Raw genomic sequence first — 23335 nt, 5'->3', positions numbered from 1 at the left:
ATTAAAATAAACAAGAAATAATTGTAACAGGATGCTGTTACGAAGTCTCCCAAACAAATTTAAGCTCCCATAATTCGTCATTCCCATGGTTGCCTGACATTGGGCAAGTTCCAGTACAAATTGGTTTTGTCTAGTAAAGTGATATGCATAAGTGACGCCTAGGGTTTGACCCTGCATGTCATTCAAATCTTCTTGAAATGACGAACAGGAATATCATATGGTTTACCTTTAGGGGTGGTGATCCAGAACATTTCAAAAAGGGGGTGGGGATGACCCCAATGGACTTCCCCTATATTTCATTTGATTTGTTTTATTGTCCTGTGCAAGAATGTATATGGTGTAGGGTTGGGGATCTCGACCGTTTACAAGTTTTCAAACATGAGGGGGTGGGGTGACCCTCAGGGACTCCACCTTTATTTCATTTGATTTGTCTTATTGACCCTTACAAGAATATATATGGTTAAGGGGTGGGGATCCCGACCGTTTACAAGTTTTCACACAGGAGGGGATGGGGGTGACCCCAAGGGACTTCCCCTATACTTCATTTGATTTGTTTTATAGTCCTATTCAAGAAAATATATGGTTTAGGGGTGGGGATCTCGACCGTTTACAAGTTTTCCAACAGGAGGGGTAGGGGTGACCCCCAGGGACCTCCCCAACATATCATTTGATTTGTTAAATTGTCCCATACAAGAATATATATGGTTTAGGGGTGGGGATCTCTACCGTTTACAAAATATAAGAACATTTGCAAATGGCAGGGGTGGGGGTAAACCTGGAGACTAGCCCGGTATATTTCATTCAAATCAATTTGACATTATAAAGAGGAATAGAGAAATTACAGGGATAGGGGTGATCCCTGGAGACTTGCCCTACATTTCATTTGATTTGTTTTATCATGTCCAATGATCATAAATGAAGACCAGGTGTGTGCATCACTTATTGTTCTCAAGTTATAACTTTAAAAATAAAAAAAAAAAAACCCTTGGGTTCTTTAGTTAAACCCCTCCCTTCCTTTTTCTTTTATTAAAATTTTTCCCATTTTCGTTTCATTATCATCATATCAATATTCACAATGATCGTTTTTCTCATAGGGAGAAACGAATCAGAAAGGTTAAAAAATCAGTTCGTGATTGAGTTTAAAAATAGAAAAATCACGTGACGATGTTCAGCTCGAAGCAATAATTTTACTTTTTAAATTGCACTGACTGGTTAATAATGTTAATATTGTTTAAGACAACACGAGTTATCTCCCGAAAATAACAATTCATTATCATAACAACAATTTCTGACCTGAACAAGTCAGAATTGTCAAACACCAGGTCATCTAAAAGACCACGCGTCCGTATTTACAGGTCGCGCGCCTTCATGAAATAGCAAAAAAATCACTTGCAAGGAACTTCTTTATAGGCAAAAAATATAAAAATGCCCATGAAAATACGGAGGTAATATGAATTACCTTTCTAAAAATGCCCACAATGACCTAGATTTTCACTAAAAATCGTAAATAATCAATATAATATTCAATGACTTCTCGTTCGAGACACTTCCAAAACAACGACTCTCAAACACGTGATCTCTTGCAAAAAACCACGTGATCGTATGTGTCGTAGATCGGCGGCAAATTCAAAATAACTTCTGGTTTGACGGACTCGAGTGAAAACTACGCAAAACAAAAATTGACGCGTACAGGTCAGAATTTCAAAACACTTTCTGACTTGAAGAAGTCATTTTATTCTGACTTGTTTATGTCAGAGCTCTGACTGATAAATAGAGAAAATCTGACAAGGGCAATAATGTTAAGAATATTGAGCTCTAACTATTGTGCATATATGGCAAAACTAACAGACGACTTCTTATATGAGTTATTGCCCTTAAATGACAAATTTACCATTTTTTTTCATTTTTATACGACCGCAAAAAATTGTGTACTGGTATGATGTTGGCGTCGTCGTCGTCGTCCGAAGACACATTGGTTTTCGCACTCTAACTTTAGTTTAATTGAATGGATCTCTATGAAATTTTACCATAAGGTTCAATACCACAAAAGGAAGGTTGGGATTGATTTTGGGGGTTATGGTTCCAACAGTTTAGGAATTAGGGGCCAACAAGGGACCAAAAATAAGCATTTTTGTAACTTCCAGACATAACTTGTGTGTTAGTGTATGGATCTCTCTGATATTGTACCACAAGGTTTCATATCACAAAGGGAATGCTGGGATTGATTTTGGGGGTAATTGCCTTCAAATTTTAGGAATTAGGGGCAAAAAACAAGCATTTTTCTAGTTTCATGACAATAACTTGTGTGTAAGTGTATGGATCTTTCTGAAATTGTACTACAAGATTCCATATTACAAAGGGAAAGCTGGAAATGAGTTTGGGGGTAATTGCCCAAAACGTTTAGGAACAAGGGGCCAAAAAGGGGCCAAAAATAAGCATTTTTCTAGTTTCCAGACAATAACTTGTGTTCAAGTGTATGGATCTCTCTGAAATTGTACTGCAAGGTACCATACCACAAAGGGAAGGCTGGGATTGATTTTGGGGGTAATTGCCCTAAACGTTTAGGAATTTGGGACCAAAAAGGGGCCAAAAAACAAGCATTTTTCTAGTTTCCAGACAATAACTTGTGTTCAAGTGTATGGCTCTCTCTGAAATTGTACTGCAAGGTACCATACCACAAAGGGAAGGCTGGGATTGAGTTTGGGGGTGATGAATCAGAAGGGGTTCAAAAAATTTGGGGAGGGGGGGGGGTTTTCCTTTTTTAGCTCACCTGGCCCAAAGGGCCAAGTGAGCTTTTCTCATCACTTGGCGTCTGTCGTCCTGTGTCCGTCGTCCGTAAACTTTTACAAAAATCTTCTCCTCTGAAACTACTGGGCCAAATTTAACCAAACTTGGCCACAATCATCATCAGGATATCTAGTTTAAAAAATGTGTCCGGTGACCCGGCCAACCAACCAGGATGGCCGCCATGGCTTAAAATAGAACATAGGGGTAAAATGTAGATTTTGGCTTATATCTCTGAAACCAAAGCATTGAGAGCAAATCTGACATGTGGTAAAAATATTTATCAGGTCAAGATCTATCTGCCCTGAAATTTTCAGATGAATCGGACAACCCGTTGTTAGGTTGCTGCCCCTGAATTAGTAATTTTAAGGAAGTTTTGCCGTATTTGGTTATCTTGAATATTATTATAGATAGAGATAAACTGTAAACAGCAATAATGTTCAGCAAAGTAAGTTCTACAAATAAGTCAACATGACCAAAATGGTCAGTTGACCCCTTAAGGAGTTATTGCCCTTTTATAGTCAATTTTTAACAATTTTTCGTAAATTTTTGTTATCTTTTACAAAAATCTTCTCTGAAACTACTAAGATGAATTTAACCAAAGTTGTAAACAATCATCATTAGGGTATGTAGTTTAAAAATTGTGTCTGATGACCCCGCCCTTGAACCAATATGGCCGACATGGCTAATAATAGTACATAGGGTAAAATGCAGTTTTTGGCTCATATATCTAAACCCAAAGCATTTCGAGCAAATCTTTCAAAACAAAATTGTTCATTAGGTCAAGATCTATAATCCCTTAAATTTTCAGACCATTCAGGCAACCCGTTGTTGGGTTGCTGCCCCTGAATTGGTAATTTTTAGAAATTTTTCAGCTTTTGGTTATTATCTTGAATATTATTATAGATAGAGATAAACTGTAAACAGCAATAATGTACAGCAAAGTAAGACCTACAAATAAGTCAACATGACCAAAATGGTCAATTGACCCCTTAAGGAGTTATTTCCCTTTATAATCAATTTTTAACAATTTTCATAAATTTTGTAAATTTTTACAAAATAATTTCCACTGAAACTACTGGGCCAAGTTCATTATAGATAGAGATAATTGTAAGCATCAAGAATGTTCAGTAAAGTAAGATCTACAAACACATCACCATCACCAAAACACAATTTTGTCATGAATCCATCTGTGTCCTTTGTTTATTAAATATGCACATAGACCAAGGTGAGCGACACAGGCTCTTTAGAGCCTCTAGTTTTCTTTTTTTTCTTTAAAATTTTCCATTTTAAATTGGTTATTTCTGATTTATATATAAAAGCAAATAATAATGATATGTTTTGAATAGGTAAATTAAAATTTTTTAAGTTCTTAGACCACATTCATTCTGTGTCAGAAACCTACGCTGTGTCAAATATTTAATCACAATCCAATCAGTGCTGTATCAAGCTTGAATGTTGTGTCCATACTTGCTCCAACTGTTCAGGGTTCAACCTCTGCGGTCGTATCAAGCTGAGCCCAGGAGCATTTTATTGCCTATTATCTTGAAAACTATAATAGATAGAGAGAAACTTTAAATTGCAAAAATGATCAGCAAGACAAGATCTACACTTAAGACAATATGCTGAAAATCGTTCGACGACTCCTTGTTGGAGTTATTGCCCTTTAATGACGATTTTTACTAAATTTTTTTGCGTTTTGCCTTGTATGATAAACATTATAATAGATAGATAGAAACTTAAATAAGCAAACATGATCAGCAAGACAAGATCTGGGTCAGTATGCGTAATTGATTTCCCATAGGCAGTAATGGTAACATTTTCTTCTGTAGCTCAGTCCATATCGTAAACTTGGATATGCATGATGGCTCGTTTCAAAGCTGAGACATTTTCACATATGTGGTTAAATTTTTGGGGTACGAATTTTGATTCAATTTTGGAAACTTTCCTAAGGCATCGGCCTCAAACCGGAAGTGACAGACTATCTTACTTTAGGATGTGTGTTCTACTCCTAGATAATGTAGTACTGGTGTTTGACAACTAATTCTCGGAAGATGCTTTTTAAATTTTGATTTACTTCTATTTTGATTAGCTTACAGTTTGAATTAAAATGTACTGAATGTTCATCGATATTTCAAATAATTCAATTTCATTTCGAAAATGGTTATCACTAACACTACTTCGCGGATCTGCGCTGCGCGGAAAGTAAAATCAATACACATCTACACGAGACAGCAGTTTCTACGTTATGCTTTTATTGGTATTCCCCAGACATGCGTGAGATCCATTTCAACGGGAGTACTATAATCCCGGTTTCAGGGGTTTCCTCCAGTCCTCCGGTTGAAGAGAAAATAAATACCGTGTTTAAAATATTTAATGAATGAACATTTTTCAACGCTTACTACAATTTTTACAATGTTTATTAAAAACGTAAAAGCACGAGTGTATCAAAAGTATCCCGGTATCTCATCTCGGCCCACAACAAACTCAGACTATAATAAACTCGGCCGATTACATAATTGGCATCAGAAAATCGGACTATATCAAAATTCGTAATTATACTACTTGCTATTAAGTCTCCCAAACAAAGTTTGGAGACTTATTGTTTTGCTCAGTTCTTATTATTTTTCTTCTTGAGGTCTATTTAGGCGTATTTTGAGGGGACAACAGAAGGGAGGGATTTACTATAGATCCCTATGGGATTTATTTTTTTTAAATTTTCAAATGACTATTACTTGAAAACAGTAAGTGATAGACACACACGGTTTTCAGTAATGATCACAGGATCATAAAACAAATCAAATGAAATATAGCGGGAGTCCCTCTGGATCAGCCCCACCCCCTCCTGTTTGAAAACTTGTAAACGATTTGCCCCACCCCTAAACCATATATATTCTTGTATGAGACAATAAAACAAGTCAAATGAAATATAGGGGGAGTCCCTGGGTGTCGCCCCCATCCCATCCTGTTTTGAGAACTTGTAAACGGTCAAGATCCCCACCCTGAAACCATATATATTCTTGTACGGGACAATAAAACAAATCAAATGAAATAAAAGGTGAGTCCCCTGGGGTCACTCCCACCCCCTTCCTGTTTAAGAACTTGTAAACGGTCGAGATCCCCACCCCTAAACCATATATATTTTTGTATGGGACAATATAACAAGTCAAATAAAATATAGGGGGAGTCCCTGGGTGTCACCCCCATCCCATCCTGTTTTGAGAACTTGTAAACGGTCAAGATCCCCACCCTGAAACCATATATATTCTTGTATGGGACAATAAAACAAATCAAATGAAATAAAAGGCGAATCCCCTTGGGTCCATTCCCACCCCATTCCTGGGAATGACTAATTATGGGAGCTTTGTTTGGGAGACTTTGTAACAGCATCATGTTACAATTATTTCTTGTATTAAGTAATTTTTTTTTAAAGTCGGAAAAAAAGTTGAACACCCAATCTACACATTTACAACCTATTTGAAATATTACACATCTACCGTTGCAAACTTTCCACAGGTGCTATCCAGCACTTTGATTCCGTAAATTAGCACACCCTGAAAATCCTTTCGTGATGCGGCTCCTCATGGTAAAAAATCCCTTTTTTCACACAATAAGTTCTTTGAAAATAAAAGTAAAATGCAAGTAAAAAAGTCATACTATCTTCTTTCTTGAATTTCTCAGGACTTCTTTACTCTAATAGAAATTTTAATTGTCTGTCCTTTGTAGATATTTTATCTAATTATTGAAGTGTAATTTCATGGACAATGAAAATCTCATTTGTCTGTTATCTTCAAAATACTGCTCATTTACAAGCCTCCAGGGGGCAATTTTTGAAGGCCTTGCGCAATTACTTAAGATCTTTGCACAATTAGTTTCTCTGTTGAATGAATGAGATGAAACATTGAACTCTAATAAAAAATTATGGGCTAACCAGAGAAAAATTGTTTGTTTTTACATCCCAAAACTTGAGAATTTTAGGGATTGTAAAAAAAAATTGCTTATACAAGTAAATTTTTTGAGAAAATTAAGGGGAGATTATTCGAACTTCATAAGAAAATATGAATATAACAAATTTACTTATATAAGTATATAATAATTTACTTCTTCAAGTAAATAAAAATAACTTGTACAAGTAGTACCCCTGACTGTTATAGGAGTGATTGCCCTTAAATTAGGATTATTTTACCCTCTTTTGTGTTTTGAGCAAAAACTAAAGAAGATAGAGAGAAACTAAACAGACTAAATGATCAGCAATACAAGATCAACAAAACAGAGATTTTTGTCATGAATTCTATCCTCAACAATGTTGGAGAGTGTCCTTTGTTGAATATGCATATAGACCAAGGTGAACGACACAGACTCTTTAGAGCCTCTAGTTTTTTGTGGGTACCAATTTTTCATGAATTGAGGACAAATTATATTTTCATGGACACTTAATTTCATGGTTTTGGCAGAGTGCATCCAAGGCTATATTTCATTTGTACTTTGTTGAACATTTAAATTCATGGTTATAAACTTAGCTAATACCCACAAAATCCACACAAATTTGTATCCAATGAATATTAATGAATCTATGTAAAAAGGATAAATAAATCACCAACAATAATATAACAGTACAACAACCCTACCAACCACCAATACCTGACTCCTCCAAAACAACAACAAAAACACAAACCAAGACAAACAAAAATGAACAACACATTGTCCAGGAAGCCAGACTTGTCTCTGAGTTATAAGTTTTTTTGATATTCAGCATGAGCAGAATTTTAATCATCAGACTATTTCCTGCCACTGGAGTGTATACATGTCAGCATATTTACTTTAAATTGAAAACTTTTTGCAAATACTTTCATTATTGAAATATTAAAATCATTATATCATACACTACGAAGTACTAGGGGTAATAGTTTTTAACCAGTCTGTCAGTCATCTTGGTTTCAGTATGATAAACAAATTCTTTATATCATATTGCAACCTTACTTGAATATATGGTCACCTATAATGAGATGAAAATCTCAATTGATTTTAAGGGCACCTAATTTAAGGTCAAGGTCGTAGTTACTTGAAGTAGACTTAAATTAATACAGTAGAGAGTTTCCTGATTATAACTCTAGAACTTTAAATAAGATGGAACCGAACTTGCATATATGGTCAAATGTAATGAGAGGATCCCTATTGATTCTGAGATCAATATGTCAAGGTCATAGTTGATAAAGATAAACAGAAATAAGTGCAGAAAAGATGTTACCTGATGATAACTCCAGGACCTTACATTGGATCAGAACAAAACTTGGATATGTGGTAACATATCAGGGGAGCAAGATTGCATTGATTTAAAAATTAGAAATAAGTTATTTGCGTGGGGTTTTATGACTTTGCTCACTAAAGTTCTTTCATTGATAAAGGTAAGCAACAATTTCCTTTCAAAATAGTTGACTTTATAGCCTGAACATTTTGAACCACTATGTAGTATTTGTTTAATGATTTGTAGGACTTGTAGCCTGAACATTTTGAACCACTATATAGTATTTGTTTAATGATTTAGAGGACTTGTAGCCTGAACATTTTGAACCACTATGTAGTATTTGTTTAATGATTTGTAGGACTTGTAGCCTGAACATTTTGAACCACTATTTAGTATTTGTTTAATGATTTAGAGGACTTGTAGCCTGAACATTTTGAACCACTATATAGTATTTGTTTAATGATTTAGAGGACTTGTAGCATGAACATTTTGAACCACTAAATAGTATTTGTTTAATGATTTAGAGGACTTGTAGCCTGAACATTTTGAACCACTATATAGTATTTGTTTAATGATTTAGAGGACTTGTAGCCTGAACATTTTGAACCACTATATAGTATTTGTTTAATTATTTAGAGGACTTGTAGCCTGAACATTTTGAACCACTATATAGTATTTGTTTAATGATTTAGAGGACTTGTAGCCTGAACATTTTGAACCACTATATAGTATTTGTTTAATGATTTAGAGGACTTGTAGCCTGGACATTTTGAACCACTATATAGTATTTGTTTAATGATTTAGAGGACTTGTAGCCAGGACATTTAAAACCACTATATAGTATTTGTTTAATGATTTAGAGGACTTGTAACCTGAACATTTTGAACCACTATATAGTATTTGTTTAATGATTTAGAGGACTTGTAGCCTGAACATTTTGAACCACTATATAGTATTTGTTTAATGATTTAGAGGCCTTGAAGCCTGAACATTTTGAACCACTATATAGTATTTGTTTAATGATTTAGAGGACTTGTAGCATGAACATTTTGAACCACTAAATAGTATTTGTTTAATGATTTAGAGGACTTGTAGCCTGAACAATTTGAACCACAGTATAATATTTGTTTAATGATTTAGAGGACTTGTAGCCTGAACATTTAAAACCGCTGTATCCTATTTATTCATTATTTTGTAGGACTTGTAGCAAGGACATTTAGAGACCACTGTATACTATTTATTTATCGTTTTGTAGGACTTGTAGCAAGGACATTTAGAGACCACTGTATACTATTTATTTATCGTTTTGTAGGACTTGTAGCAAGGACATTTAAAACCGCTGTATCCTATTTATTCATTATTTTGTAGGACTTGTAGCAAGGACATTTAGAGACCACTGTATACTATTTATTTATCGTTTTGTAGGACTTGTAGCAAGGACATTTAGAGACCACTGTATACTATTTATTTATCGTTTTGTAGGACTTGTAGCAAGGACATTTAGAGACCACTGTATACTATTTATTCATTATTTTGTAGGACTTGTAGCAAGGACATTTAGAGACCACTGTATACTATTTATTTATCGTTTTGTAGGACTTGTAGCAAGGACATTTAGAGACCACTGTATACTATTTATTTATCGTTTTGTAGGACTTGTAGCAAGGACATTTAGAGACCACTGTATACTATTTATTTATCGTTTTGTAGGACTTGTAGCAAGGACATTTAGAGACCACTGTATACTATTTATTTATCGTTTTGTAGGACTTGTAGCAAGGACATTTAGAGACCACTGTATACTATTTATTTATCGTTTTGTAGGACTTGTAGCAAGGACATTTAGAGACCACTGTATACTATTTATTTATCGTTTTGTAGGACTTGTAGCAAGGACATTTAGAGACCACTGTATACTATTTATTTATCGTTTTGTAGGACTTGTAGCAAGGACATTTAGAGACCACTGTATACTATTTATTTATCGTTTTGTAGGACTTGTAGCAAGGACATTTAGAGACCACTGTATACTATTTATTTATCGTTTTGTAGGACTTGTAGCAAGGACATTTAGAGACCACTGTATCCTATTTATTTATTGTTTTGTAGGACTTGTAGCCTGGACATTTAGAGACCACTGTATACTATTTATTTATCGTTTTGTAGGACTTGTAGCAAGGACATTTAGAGACCACTGTATACTATTTATTTATCGTTTTGTAGGACTTGTAGCAAGGACATTTAGAGACCACTGTATACTATTTATTTATTGTTTTGTAGGACTTGTAGCAAGGACATTTAGAGACCACTGTATACTATTTATTTATTGTTTTGTAGGACTTGTAGCCAGAACATTTAGAGACCACTGTATACTATTTATTTATCGTTTTGTAGGACTTGTAGCAAGGACATTTAGAGACCACTGTATACTATTTATTTATCGTTTTGTAGGACTTGTAGCAAGGACATTTAGAGACCACTGTATACTATTTATTTATTGTTTTGTAGGACTTGTAGCCAGAACATTTAGAGACCACTGTATACTATTTATTTATCATTTTGTAGGACTTGTAGCAAGGACATTTAAAACCACTGTATACTATTTATTTATCGTTTTGTAGGACTTGTAGCCAGAACATTTAGAGATCACTGTATAGTGTTTATACAAACAAAGAAACAAGCACACAGAATGCATATAGTGTTAGGATTACTGGGGGTAAATGTTGGAGAGCTCCATGGAAATCTCTCTCAAGCTCAGGTAAGAATCCAGGCACAACATGTGCACAGTAATGGTATAACAGATGTAAACAACTGGGAACTTCATAGGAAATTCTTATAGATTTAATGTTTTGAAGATTGATTTTTTCGTGTTAAATGCCACTTTCAATACTATTGGCTATTTTGTGGCTGCCAGTTTTTATTGTAAGAAATATTTGAAAGTCCTCAAAATCAATATCTAAAATGCCATTTCTGTGGATTTGTTATTATTTGAGGAATACCAATTTTGATGGATATTGTTGGTATATATGTAAACCACAAACTTAAATGTTCAACGAAGTGCCCATTTTCTATAGGCTTGTATGCAGACTTTTTTCAAAACCATGAAATCAAATATCATAAAAAAAAATACAAGTTTTACCTCACTCCACCAAAATTGGTTCCTACAAAAATAATTGAATTCACAGTATATCTGGATAGTATTTTTAAATGTGATGATGGAAATAACAAAAATATTGTGTTTCAGAGGTTGGAAAGCTTAAAGATGTTTAAAGAAGGATTGATAGATGTTTTATTAGCGACAGATCTGGCAGCTAGAGGTTTAGATATAGAGGGTGTTAAAACTGTAAGTTTAGCTTCATATCAAGAAAATTAGAGGAAGATGATAAGAAATAAAAACATAATTTCCTTTGATTAGAATTATTGATTTATGTTTACATGTTTTTCTGGTAATATGGAAAACAGTAAAATAATATTTGACAGTTTTATTTTTTGCTACTTTCACAGTGCATTTTTTTAAACTATTGTGAAATTAACAAAGACATTTTGAAAAACATGAAATAATATCGACACGATTTCCAACCTCAAAACAGCAAAAGAGGATGGCATAAAAATTTTGCTGTATACAATAAGTAATTATAATGGGAAATTTGGTTCAATTTTGCCTTTAGAAATTATTTTCTTGCAAAACTCTGACAATTTTAACAATATTGTGAGACATGAGAGATCAAGAATCATTCATCAACAAGCTGTAATTATTTTAGCTTTATTAGTTTAAAAATTAATGCTGTGCAGAAGAAAAAAACTGTACCCGTCGTACAAGGGCTGATGCAAAAGTTTGCAGGGAAGTTGCTCTAAAGACTGGTGACATTAATAGTCTTATATGGCCCCAAGATTGATACAAATTTATAAATTCTGATGATGAAGGTTGTACAGCTTTAAATATTCTATAAGAAATACAACTTTCAGAGATAAAGAAATATATCTATTTTATTCCTTACAATAGTCATATTTATAGTTGCTTACTTCTTTCATTTGGTCTCTGGTAGATATTTATCTCATTGGCATCATACCACATCATCTTATTTTAATATGACATCTTCAGGTTCTGACACTTATTTTGAAGAATTACCAGAATCTTTAAACTTTAATTATAATTTGCATACCTACTTTTTATTTGGAAAGTCTTCCCCTACATCATCTATATGATTGTTAGAGGAATCACCATAGAAAAATATGCTTTCCATTATCAAAATTAAGTTGCATAATGAAAATCAGTGAAAATAATATATAAATGTACTGGCAAATAAAAATCTGATTTTTTTCTAGGCAGATGAACTGAATTTACCCTTTTATTTTATTGTAATTTTCATTTTATTTATCACTTTTTATGATTGGTTTTCTATTTTCAGGTGATAAATTTTACCATGCCCAACTCATTGAAGCATTATGTACATCGAGTGGGTCGAACTGCCAGAGCGGGAAAAAAAGGGAGGTATGTATTGCTTAAAGCCAATATGCATAGAAAATAATGCTCTAGGTATTAATCATAAATTGGCAGAGGGAGGTGTATTTTTTATCACTGCTTAGGTAGTTTTTACTGTCAATAATTTTTTTTTTTTTTTCATAAACTATTTCTCCAATGTCCATTTTGATGTCATATATTTTTGATGACACTAATATTGTTTATTAAAGGATAAGATTGTTTTATTACATTTTTAACACTGATTCAAGAAAATGGATTGCCGAATTAAAAGTAGTAGGCACACTTTTTTTAATTTAAGAGCTCTATACATGTAGTTTAATGTTTTCATTATAATGTTTTGGTGGAAACTTTCATTTATTTATATATTAAGATTTTTCAATAAGTTTGACATAAAATTAAATCTAAAATTATCCATCCTTCTCTTTTGATAATTGTATTCCACTAAATAATTTAGAGAAGCTTTAACTACTGATCATAAAGCAGTTTAGATTTTGATGGAAGTCCTTTTTTTTTTAAATTTAATCATTACTTTCTTTCAAACTGTACCCTCCAACTGTTTTAGACAAAGACTTGACCATAGTTATATGCAGATAAAAGAAATCTCATTGTCTAACCCAATATCTTTTATATCCAGAGATTTTATAGTTTAATTTTTTTCTTTTTCTTCAAGATCAGTGACACTTGTTGGAGAGCAAGAAAGAAAAATGTTAAAAGAAGTAGTGAAACATGCTAAAACACCATTAAAAACACGGGTGATACCTCAAGGTTCGTATATTGGTTTATGGAGGTTCATAATAATTTTAGTGTAGATGGTATGCCTCCTGTTTGTATACCAATTGACTTGGTGGTTTCAAGGTAGCATACTGGCCTTGAGTGTGAAAGGTCATGTATGGGTTTGCTCCCTGGAATGCCAAAGACTTTTAAATTGATATAAACTTCTTCACCACCAGGCCTGCTCTATGTTTGAATAAGAATAAAGACTGGTTGGCACTAGAAGCATGTTAAAAATCAGACTCTGGTGTTTTACAAAGCAGGGTATATTCATATTTCGTTTGCATGGTACCTTTCTAGATATGCATGAATTATTTGCCACTAGATGTTAAGCAGCCACCAATAAATCAATTGATGTTCTATGCAACTAGCTTTTGTACTTAAGTTGCTTTGAAGTTTGATTCTGAACTTTGAACTTTACATCTTCTTTGCCTTCCTTAGTTGATAAATGTAATTAGATACTTTAATTCAATCGATGTAAACATGAATTTGTCAACATAAAATTTCAATAAAGGAACCAAGATTAGGGAAACTGAAAATATCTCAAGAATTTCTAATTAAAATACAAGAACACTATACTTTTATGGTCAAAGTTCATAGAAAATATTAGTTACTTTACATTCTATGCTTCAGTAGCCTAAATGGAAATGAAAAAAGAGATATGCAAAAATATTATGTTTAATACCAGTTTATTAAACCCTAGTAGATTTTATGTTTTATTTCAAGATAAAATTGAAAAATAACCCCTACTGTCTGATATAGAAAATAAAATGTACACTAAATATGAAAACACATTTCAGTTTGACTATTGACCAAAAAGGTACAATTATCGATAAGATGCAATTAGGTCATGGTTATATTGACTGAAAACCTACTCATCTATTTCAGACATAAAATTTCATTTCTATGTCCTTTTTCTCTAACAGAAGTGATAGGAAAGTACAGAGACAAAATAGGCAAGTTAGAATTAGATGTGAAGGAAATAGAATGGACAGAACAGGAGGAGAAAGAAATGAGAGCAACAGAAAACCAGATAAATAAAGCAAATAATCTGCTGGAAAATCCAGGGGATCAACACAAACGTGACTGGTTCCAGACTCACAAACAAAGAATGCAAGAAAAGGGTAGGAGCAATTATTATCAATGAAAACCAGTCTTGATTATTTACAGGGTTTACATAATACCTTATGTAAGGAAACTATATCAAAGATAAAGATGTACAAATCAATTCAAAAATGGATGCACCATATGTTATAATTATTTTTAGAATAAAATACAAAGCAGGTACAGAACTGAACATAATTATTTTAATTCAGGTGATAATTGTTTTATGTGTTATATTTTGTTATAGTATAAACAGAGTACAAGAGAAATTCTGTATATGGCGTCTTGTTTTTACAGCTTTAATAAAAGGAGATCTGAAGGATATGTCAATGAGATAGCTACCCAATGACAAAAATAAACAAAGATATCTTTGGAGGGCAACATACCATCTTCAACAATAGAAAGGTGTCTCAACAATATAACAAGCTCTCAATTGTCTCAGGTCAATAAAAGTAAATAGATCAGAAAACTAGAGGCTTCCAGCAGTCTGAATTACTCACCTGGCAAAAAACATGCACCATTAAAATCATTAGCAACAGTGGCAGTCATCTTTCTAACACTAAGTAATATAAAAATAAGGAAATGTGGTGTGAATGCCAATGAGACAACTATCTACCAGAGTTCAAATGATATGGATATAAGTAATTATAGTTGACCCCAAGACATAAGATTGTTACCAATACAAGATCAACAATGCACATAGATCTTAGTCATGAAATATATGCTAGTCTTTAATGTTGGAGAGTGGCCAATGCACATAGATCCAGGTGGGTCTTAGAGCCTCTAGATATTTATTCAGAAGCAGGGTATAAACCATCATCAGATGAAAGAGTTTTTTCCAGTTGTAGGTAAAACATTTGTAAAAAGAAGCAAATAAAACTTCCTTCATTTCGAATAATCTGTATATTTCTAGCTGATCAGAGACTTGGTGAATTTTCGTTATCCAAGAAAAAGAATATGAAGAAAGAAAAAAAAGTTGTGACGGTGAGTTCTTCTTCATTTAATATAAGTGCATGGTTTTGGTTTAAAAAAATTGTACCACAAGAAGAAAACCATGGGATTCCAATCACAGCATGCCACTGTGCTATTAGATAAGCCAGAGGCAGTCTTCACTTATGTAGCTAATGGAACATGTTATCATAAACGTGTATCTACTATGGCCAAGGAAAGCACCACATCATTTATATAGCAAAAGTCAGAAATCTCTGTAACATAAATATTTCCATTTATGAATAAACATAATAAATGAAGAAGTGGGGTGGGTATAGTAACCCAATGGCACAAAAAAACATCTTCCATAATATATAATAGATATATGAGAGATGGAAACACCAAGTATTCTGAAGATATACAATGGCATTTTGTGACTACACAATATCTTAAACTATAAAATACAGATATGATTTATTTAACATTTATTATTGAAAAGAGTTGTGGCCCTTTCTTGTCTGAAAAATTGAAAAAAAGTTCAAAGATTGCTTAACTCCCCTTTTATGTTGCCTGAAGTCTGTTGGGGCAGTAAAATTACCTACTTAATAAATGCGCCTCCGGGTGCGGGATTTTCTCGCTGTGTTGAAGACCCATTGGTGGCCTTCGGCTGTTTTCTGCTCTTCGTCGGGTTGTTGTCTCTTTGACACATTCCCGATTTCCATTCTCAATTTTAAAAATGTTTGTTGATATTGATTATTGCAATTGTTGTACAATTGACAATATATGTGAGATCAATTTATACATTGATTACAGAAATAAAATGCTGCTTACAAATAATACTAACAAAATTTAGAATGTGAGTTTCATTTTTGTGAAGCCAATGGTAACATGTTGCAGAATTGTGATAGTTGATTCTTAATTTTCAGACATATTTTCATGTTTTGGCAGTCCTTATTTTGTTTAAAAAAGTACACATAGGGTGAAAGTATGTAGTTATGGTCAGTTTTCTATTTATTACATATATTATATAGCCTTGTAGTATATTATTTACTGGTATATATTACAGTCAGAAGACAGAGTGAAGAATGAGTTATTAAAATCTGAGTTGTATGCTGCAAGAATAGCAAAGAAAGAACGTAAACCTAAAAAGATGAGAGCATTTGGGGAACATATAGGTAAGTGTTTGTACTCTGTCCTAGTGAAGTATGGCTTTAATGAAATTATAAGTAACTATTTACAGTATCGTCTCGTATTGTGTTTTCGACCGTCTTACGTTTTCGACCTAATTCTACTTTCACTTCCCGTATGCTGCGCATGCCCGTGTGACGTCACATTTGGCTGCTATATTTAGTAACAATAGCAAATAATACCACATGTGGTGAAGATGTTTCTAGTAAAGTTATTATAATTAAGTATTTACGTTATTTTATTTGATATCACATTTTTGTACCTTTTCACTAATACTATTTTTACCTTCCAAAAGAATCTATCAAAAATAAACAAATATTCTAGAAATATGGCCGAAGACTTTTAGCATGTGAAGTTAACATCAAGGTCATTACGTCACATGACTGTCATGTGGTTAGGTGATATACTTAAAAGTTATTTTTAATACGGAAATGTGGATGATCCTTACAGCTTTTTGCTGAAAAAAATAAAATATCAATTAATTTTAATTCACAGAAACAGGGGAGATTACAGACAATACTCACCAACCTCACTTCACAATGCCTTCACTAAAGTATATTGAACAGAAACATGACTGTATACAAGGTCCTACAAGGATCTACGAGGTTTCCAAAGTGCCTCATGTGAAATGTGTACAACTAGTCAAATAAAGATATCAAAATAATATTTTATATCTTATAGTTGTATATGTCACCATTTAATTCATTAATTCATAAGTTTGATCGCCTCTAAAACTTTAAATAATTTGATATAAACATTGGCATCAAATTATAACCAATTCCGGATTTGTACGACATGTCATTTCCGACTTTGGACCCGTTTCTTAGATAGGTCGAAAACACAAGACGCTAGTTTTTGTCAACAAAGGTGCCATCGATCTAATGAACTGAAATAAAAAAAATATTTAAGATCGAAATATATTTTAGATACAATTATTTAATGTATAAGTATACTAGTGACTCTAAAAAATATTAGGCATGTATATGTTCAAACATATTAAAGGGGAAATATTGATAAATATGTAAGTAGGTCGAAAACACAATACACGAGGATATATTTTGAGAAGATTCTCATGTCTCTTTTTCTCCAATCAAAAGTGAAATGCCTAACAGTCTGTGTGAATTCATTATATATGAAAATCCTGTAAAAACATAAAAAAACTGGTTCATTTTACTTATTGCATTCATTTTATTTCATCGTCTTGTTTCAGTGAAACTTGCTAAATCTGCAGTAAAATGTCAATACAATCAGGAATCAGATGATTTGTTTCCATGGTTATGGTTTGAATTTCTTTATTATGAAACCATAACTTACCCTAAATCAAGAAAAGGATAACTATTTTAAAAATACAACCGAGATCAAGATTTGTATTATCTGTTTCATTCTCAATACCAAAACTCTTTATTAAAAGAAAAAACAGGAATAGGATAGGACTAGATCCTAATAACAGTGTAATCTGAGTAAGCCAGAACTCAGATATATATGATTTACTGAATGTAATATACTTCATGTATAATAAATTTGCTTGTATATTCACAGATAAATCTAAGAAAAAGAAGAAACAAAAGATAAAGAAGTCTGCATTTGATGAAGAACTAACTAGTACTGGCAGGACAGCTTTGAAAAAGTTCAGGGCTGGGTTGGTATTTTTACACAAGTACTCTTTAAGTATATATTTTTGGAATGGATCAACTGGTACACAGTTTCTTACGGGCATACATTTTGTAAAATTTAATTTTGCAAATTTTTACAGGAAAAAAGGAAATGTAAGGTCTATTTATTTTAAATTTGAATAATAAAATATGAGATATCAAATATAATTCCTATTAAGTTGCATTTCTAGCTTAACTTTTCCATAAAATCCATCAATTCTTTGTCGAGCTATATCCCTGCTATATATGACATCCTATTTTGGCATTCTGTTATCCCCCATGTTAAAATACTCAATTTACAATAACCCACAGAAAATGATAACGTCACAATACATTTTGTGTACTAAACATAAAAAAAAATCAATAGCGTTGTCTAATGCAGCACTAGTAATTTTTTTGTACATTTTGCCTCTGCAGTGATCTTGCGTTCTCAATTATTCTCTTTTGTTGTGTATCTGCATCATTGAAAGGTACATCCTATCTCCATATCTCAAACACACACTTATTTTTACAGCACAAACCTGTTTAATCATTAATGTGTTATCTAATTTTCTTGCAAGTAATGAATTTTATTTTACAATTATCAAGAGCATTAAAAAAAAAAAAAAAAAAGTTAAAAAAAAAAAAACAATTATCAAGAGTTACCTATATAAAGAATAGATGCTGAAACCATAATTGTGCAAGTTTAAACTTTAGTAAATCTCAGTCATATTCACCTGAATCAAGCTATTTTCCCCAAAGCAATTTAATTTTATTTCAAGCATGATTTATGATAAAGTCAAAATATAATAGACCACTTTTAGGAATCTTGGTAAACATTTAAATTGTTTTTGGTGTAATTGATCTGAGCTAAATTAGATTCCTACAGGTTATAGAAGTTAACCAATATATAGTCAATTTGACCATCACATACCCTCAGTAAAAGATTATATTGTTGCATATTTATGAGTCTATTGATAATTTACAGGCCTTCATATCAAGAAAGAAAGGAGATGGGTATGGTAGGAAAGAAACCTAAAGGAAAACAGTCGCAAGTATTTATAATGCAGTCATTTATTAAATTCCCTGTTTATGGGAGCATGGGATTTATGATAGTTGTGTCCATTCATCTGTTAACTGGTCCACAACTGCAAACAACAGCTCAGAAACCAGTACCTAAGTGGATTTCAATGAAAACTTCAAAATGTCTTCAGTATATAAGAGCATTATACACATCCTGTTTTATTTAATGATCCTGGAGATTTTTTGGTGGAGGGGAGGAGTGTTGAATTGTTTTGCCATGTAAGATAACTGAGATACAGACCTAATCCTAAAACTTAAACCTGACAAATGGAGCATGAATATAAGGTCAAAGTCATATGCATCATATTCAGACAGATACTCCTCAAAATAAATAGAGAATATCATACGACTTTTTCAATATCACATCCATATCAACCCAAAACAACAATATAATCCCACCAGTTCTGCTCGAGGGATTATATTGGTTGAGGGTTGATACTGTGTTGTCTGTGTGCGATATTGAAAAAGTCGTATGATATTCTGTATTTATTTTGAGGATTAAATTTTTGTCCTTGGTTTCTTCTTGTTTTTCTTAGATTATCTGTTAAAGATTTAACAAGCATATTTATTATATATAAAAACTATATAAACAGCATATCAATAGCCTCATTGGCTGAATGGTCTAACTTATTAATCTACTGTATCACAAGCCTGTCAACACTTAGGTTGCTAGTTTGAACCCTGCACGTGGCAGGTGCGTTTGACTCCAAACTTAATTGACTAGGATTTCCAGTTTCCTGCTGAAGGTCTGTGGTTCTTTTCCGGGCACTCAGACTACACCAATGAAAACTGACCACATGGTATAGCCAATAGTGCTGAAAGTGGCGTTAAAAACCAACAATCAATCATATCTTATAAATAATCTTTTTATTGTAAATCCTATACAATATGTCTGCATCTGTAATATGCAAATATGTCTTCTTTTTTTTTATGCCCCCGCCGTAGCGGAGGGGGCATTAAGTTTTACCCTTGTCCGTCTGTACGTACGTCCGTCCGTACGTCCCGAAATTGGTTTCCGTTCTCTAACTTGAGTTTGCCTCAACCAAATGTTATGAAACTTATACACAATGCTTATTACCACAAAACACAGATAAAGTTTGAATTTTGGTGGCGTCACTTTAACTGATCTAGAGTTATGCCCCGTTATAAAAGGAAATATTGCAAAATTTTTAGTTTCCGTTCTCTTACTTAAGTTTGCCTCAACCAAATGTTATGAAACTTATACACAATGCTTATTACCACAAAACACAGATCAAGTTTGAATTTTGGTGGTGTCACTTTAAAGAATCTAGAGTTATGCCCCTTTATAAAAGGAAAAATTGCAAAATTTTTATTTTCTTCTAAATATCAAGTTTATATAATATATTTTTAAAATTGGAGTTATCTTCCTTTGACCATGATTATAGTTGAATCAACTACAATCAATGCTTTATACAATGCAATGTTTAATTTTGACTTCCACTGATAAAACACAGATCAAGTTGAATTTGGGTAGTGTCACTTTAACCATTATTGAGTTATGCCACTTTATAAATAGAACGATTGCAAAATTTTTTAGTTTCCATTCTGTAACTGATGTTTTCCCCAGCCAAACATTATGAAACCTATACACAATATTCATTACCACAAAACTCAGTAAGGATCAAGTACAATTTTTTTGTTTCAGTTCTCTAACTTGAGTTTGCCTCAACCAAATGTTATGAAACTTATACACAATGCTTATTACTACATAATACAGATTAAGTACGAAATTAGGTGGCAACACTTTTACCATTCTAGAGTTATGTCCCTTTATAAACATAAAAATTGCTGAATTTTTTAGTTTGTCTCAACCAAATGTTGTAAAACTTATACACAACCGTTCTAGAGTTATGCGTGTTTACAAATAGAAAAATTGCTGAATTTTTAGTTTCTGTTCTCTACTTAAGTTAGCCTCAACCAAATGTTATGAGACTTACACACAATGCTTATTACCACAAAACTCAGATCAAGTTAAAATTTGGGTAGCGTCACTTTTACCGTTCTTCAGTTATGTCCCTTTATAACTATATGATATGCAAGCAGGGGCATCATCTGTGTCCACATGTGGACACTATCCACATTTATTTATTTAAGAGATAATCCCAAACTTTCATGTCTGATGTAACTTGAGCTAGAATAACTACTGATATTAAAAATGGTTTTCTTCTTGTTTTGTAGAAAAAGACGGTGACAGTGTGCAATAAAGGATTATGGGGAAGATTGGAGAAATGAACATTTGTTGTCATTATGTACATTAAACACTTCTTTTATCTCATTTATGCTTAAATTTGTTTTTATTTCAAGTTGACATAATGTTTCTGTTATGATTTGGGTTATTTTTTATGTTTCCAGAATAAATTTCAGGAGCATGTATAGTAATTGCTTTGTCTGTCCGTCCATCCAGACAAAAAAGAAAAGGATGATCACTTGAATATTCCTTGCTTGATACGAACGAAACATACAAATGGAAGATAAAGGGATGGGGAGAAGAAAAGGCCTAATGATTTAAGGGTCAATAGGTCAAAGGTCAGGAACACTGTTACTTAATATAGAAAAATTTGGATAAAATGGTTTCCAGGTGGTAACTTGAATTTCCTTTGCTTAATTGGAATGAAACTTATACAGATAGATGACAATGGGGAAGAAACCTCTTGATCTTTGGGTCAATAGATCAAAGGACAAGATCATGTACTGAAATTAAATAAAATTTGGTAAAATGGTTTCAAATAACTCGAGTTTCCCTGGCTTGATTGGTATGAATCTTTAATAGACAGATGGAAGATATAAGGAAGGGGAAGAAGACTTGATTTTGGGGTCAACAGATCAAAGTCACCGTTACTAAATAACTAAAAATAGAATGTTTAGCTCACTTGGCCACAAAATATTCTCCTTTGAAACTACTTGGCCAATTGGAAACCAACTTAACCACCATCATTCTTTGCTTATCCAGTTTAAAAAATGTATCCAATGATCCCACTTGCCAACCAAAATGGCACCCAAGGCTAAAAATAACCCATGGGGTTAAAACACAGGTATTGCACTTTATCTTTTAAACTGTTATAGATATAAAAATCTGATAGGGGCAATAATATTTTACTATGCCTACTGTCCATTTGACCAAAACTGGATTACTGCTTATAAGAGTTATTGCCCTTAAGCGATGATTTTTACCATTTTTTTTTTCAATTTTGGCTATTATCTCTGAAGTATAACATAAAAAGAAACTGTAAATGACAGATAATCTGCAGGAAAAGATCTACAAGTAAGTCAATTTGGTCAAAATTATCAGTGGACGCCTCATAGGAGTTATTGCTCTTAAAAGACGAATTATACCCTTTTTGGTGTTTTTGTGGGAACCATAGTGGATGGAGAGAAAGAGTAAACCGCAAAAATGATCATCAAAACAAGATTTACAAGTAAGTTAATTGTCCAAAAAAGTAAATATACTCCTTAATAGTTCTGTGATTTTCATCCATTTTTGCATTTTTTTGTGGAAACTCCCAGATAAAGAGAAACTGTGGACAGTAAAAATTATCAAAAAGGAAGATCTACAATTTAGTTAGCATGGTTGAAATTGTCGTTCTATTTTACCCTTTTTCATGCTTTTAATTTTTGCATACAGAAATAGTAAATAGAGAGAAACTGTACGTAGCAAAAGTTTGTAGCATTCTGCGAAATTGTGGAATTTATCTTTTAGGAATTTTCTATTATTATTAATTGGTATTTCCCTGGACGGTTAGATGGTGTTTCAATTCATAAATATAGCATATTAGTGAACTTATTACATTGTGTACACAATGATTCTCCAAGATAGTGAATGAATAATATTACAACAGAACAGAACAGAACTTGAAAGATTGGAAAATGGCATTGTCTACCGTTTCAGTGCAATAAATTATAAACCATTGAACCAATTCTTTTTCTCAAATCTGAATTGGTTGCTACTGATGACAAAATGGAGGTCCGGTTTCAGTATTTACAATTTTCGTTTTTGCCTTTCAAGAGTAATGGTCCTTGAAAGATGGGGAAAATAGCATTTTGTGTCGTTTCAATGCAATATAAACTTGATGAACTGATCAGCCAATGGTTTTCAAA

The 23335-nt window shown here is 32.8% G+C and overlaps 1 protein-coding gene across 1 annotated transcript in view; it reads left to right on the top strand.

Moving 5' to 3' along the window:
• Positions 1–21615, top strand: part of LOC127700922 (probable ATP-dependent RNA helicase DDX27) — a 48464-nt gene extending 26849 nt beyond the window's left edge. The window contains exons 12-21 of the mRNA XM_052204651.1: positions 10651–10787; positions 11274–11372; positions 12439–12521; positions 13183–13277; positions 14210–14407; positions 15301–15371; positions 16384–16492; positions 18045–18144; positions 19125–19187; positions 21419–21615. Of these exons, the coding sequence (XP_052060611.1) occupies positions 10651–10787; positions 11274–11372; positions 12439–12521; positions 13183–13277; positions 14210–14407; positions 15301–15371; positions 16384–16492; positions 18045–18144; positions 19125–19187; positions 21419–21431 (968 nt within the window). The 3' untranslated portion in view covers positions 21432–21615. The remainder of the gene's footprint in view (positions 1–10650; positions 10788–11273; positions 11373–12438; positions 12522–13182; positions 13278–14209; positions 14408–15300; positions 15372–16383; positions 16493–18044; positions 18145–19124; positions 19188–21418) is intronic.
• Positions 21616–23335: the final 1720 nt, after the last annotated feature.

This window comes from Mytilus californianus, unplaced genomic scaffold (genome assembly GCF_021869535.1).
Source record: "Mytilus californianus isolate M0D057914Y unplaced genomic scaffold, xbMytCali1.0.p SCAF_5, whole genome shotgun sequence".
In the NCBI taxonomy this organism is placed as follows: Eukaryota; Metazoa; Mollusca; class Bivalvia; order Mytilida; family Mytilidae; genus Mytilus; species Mytilus californianus.
This window is presented reverse-complemented; position numbering and strand designations above follow the sequence as displayed.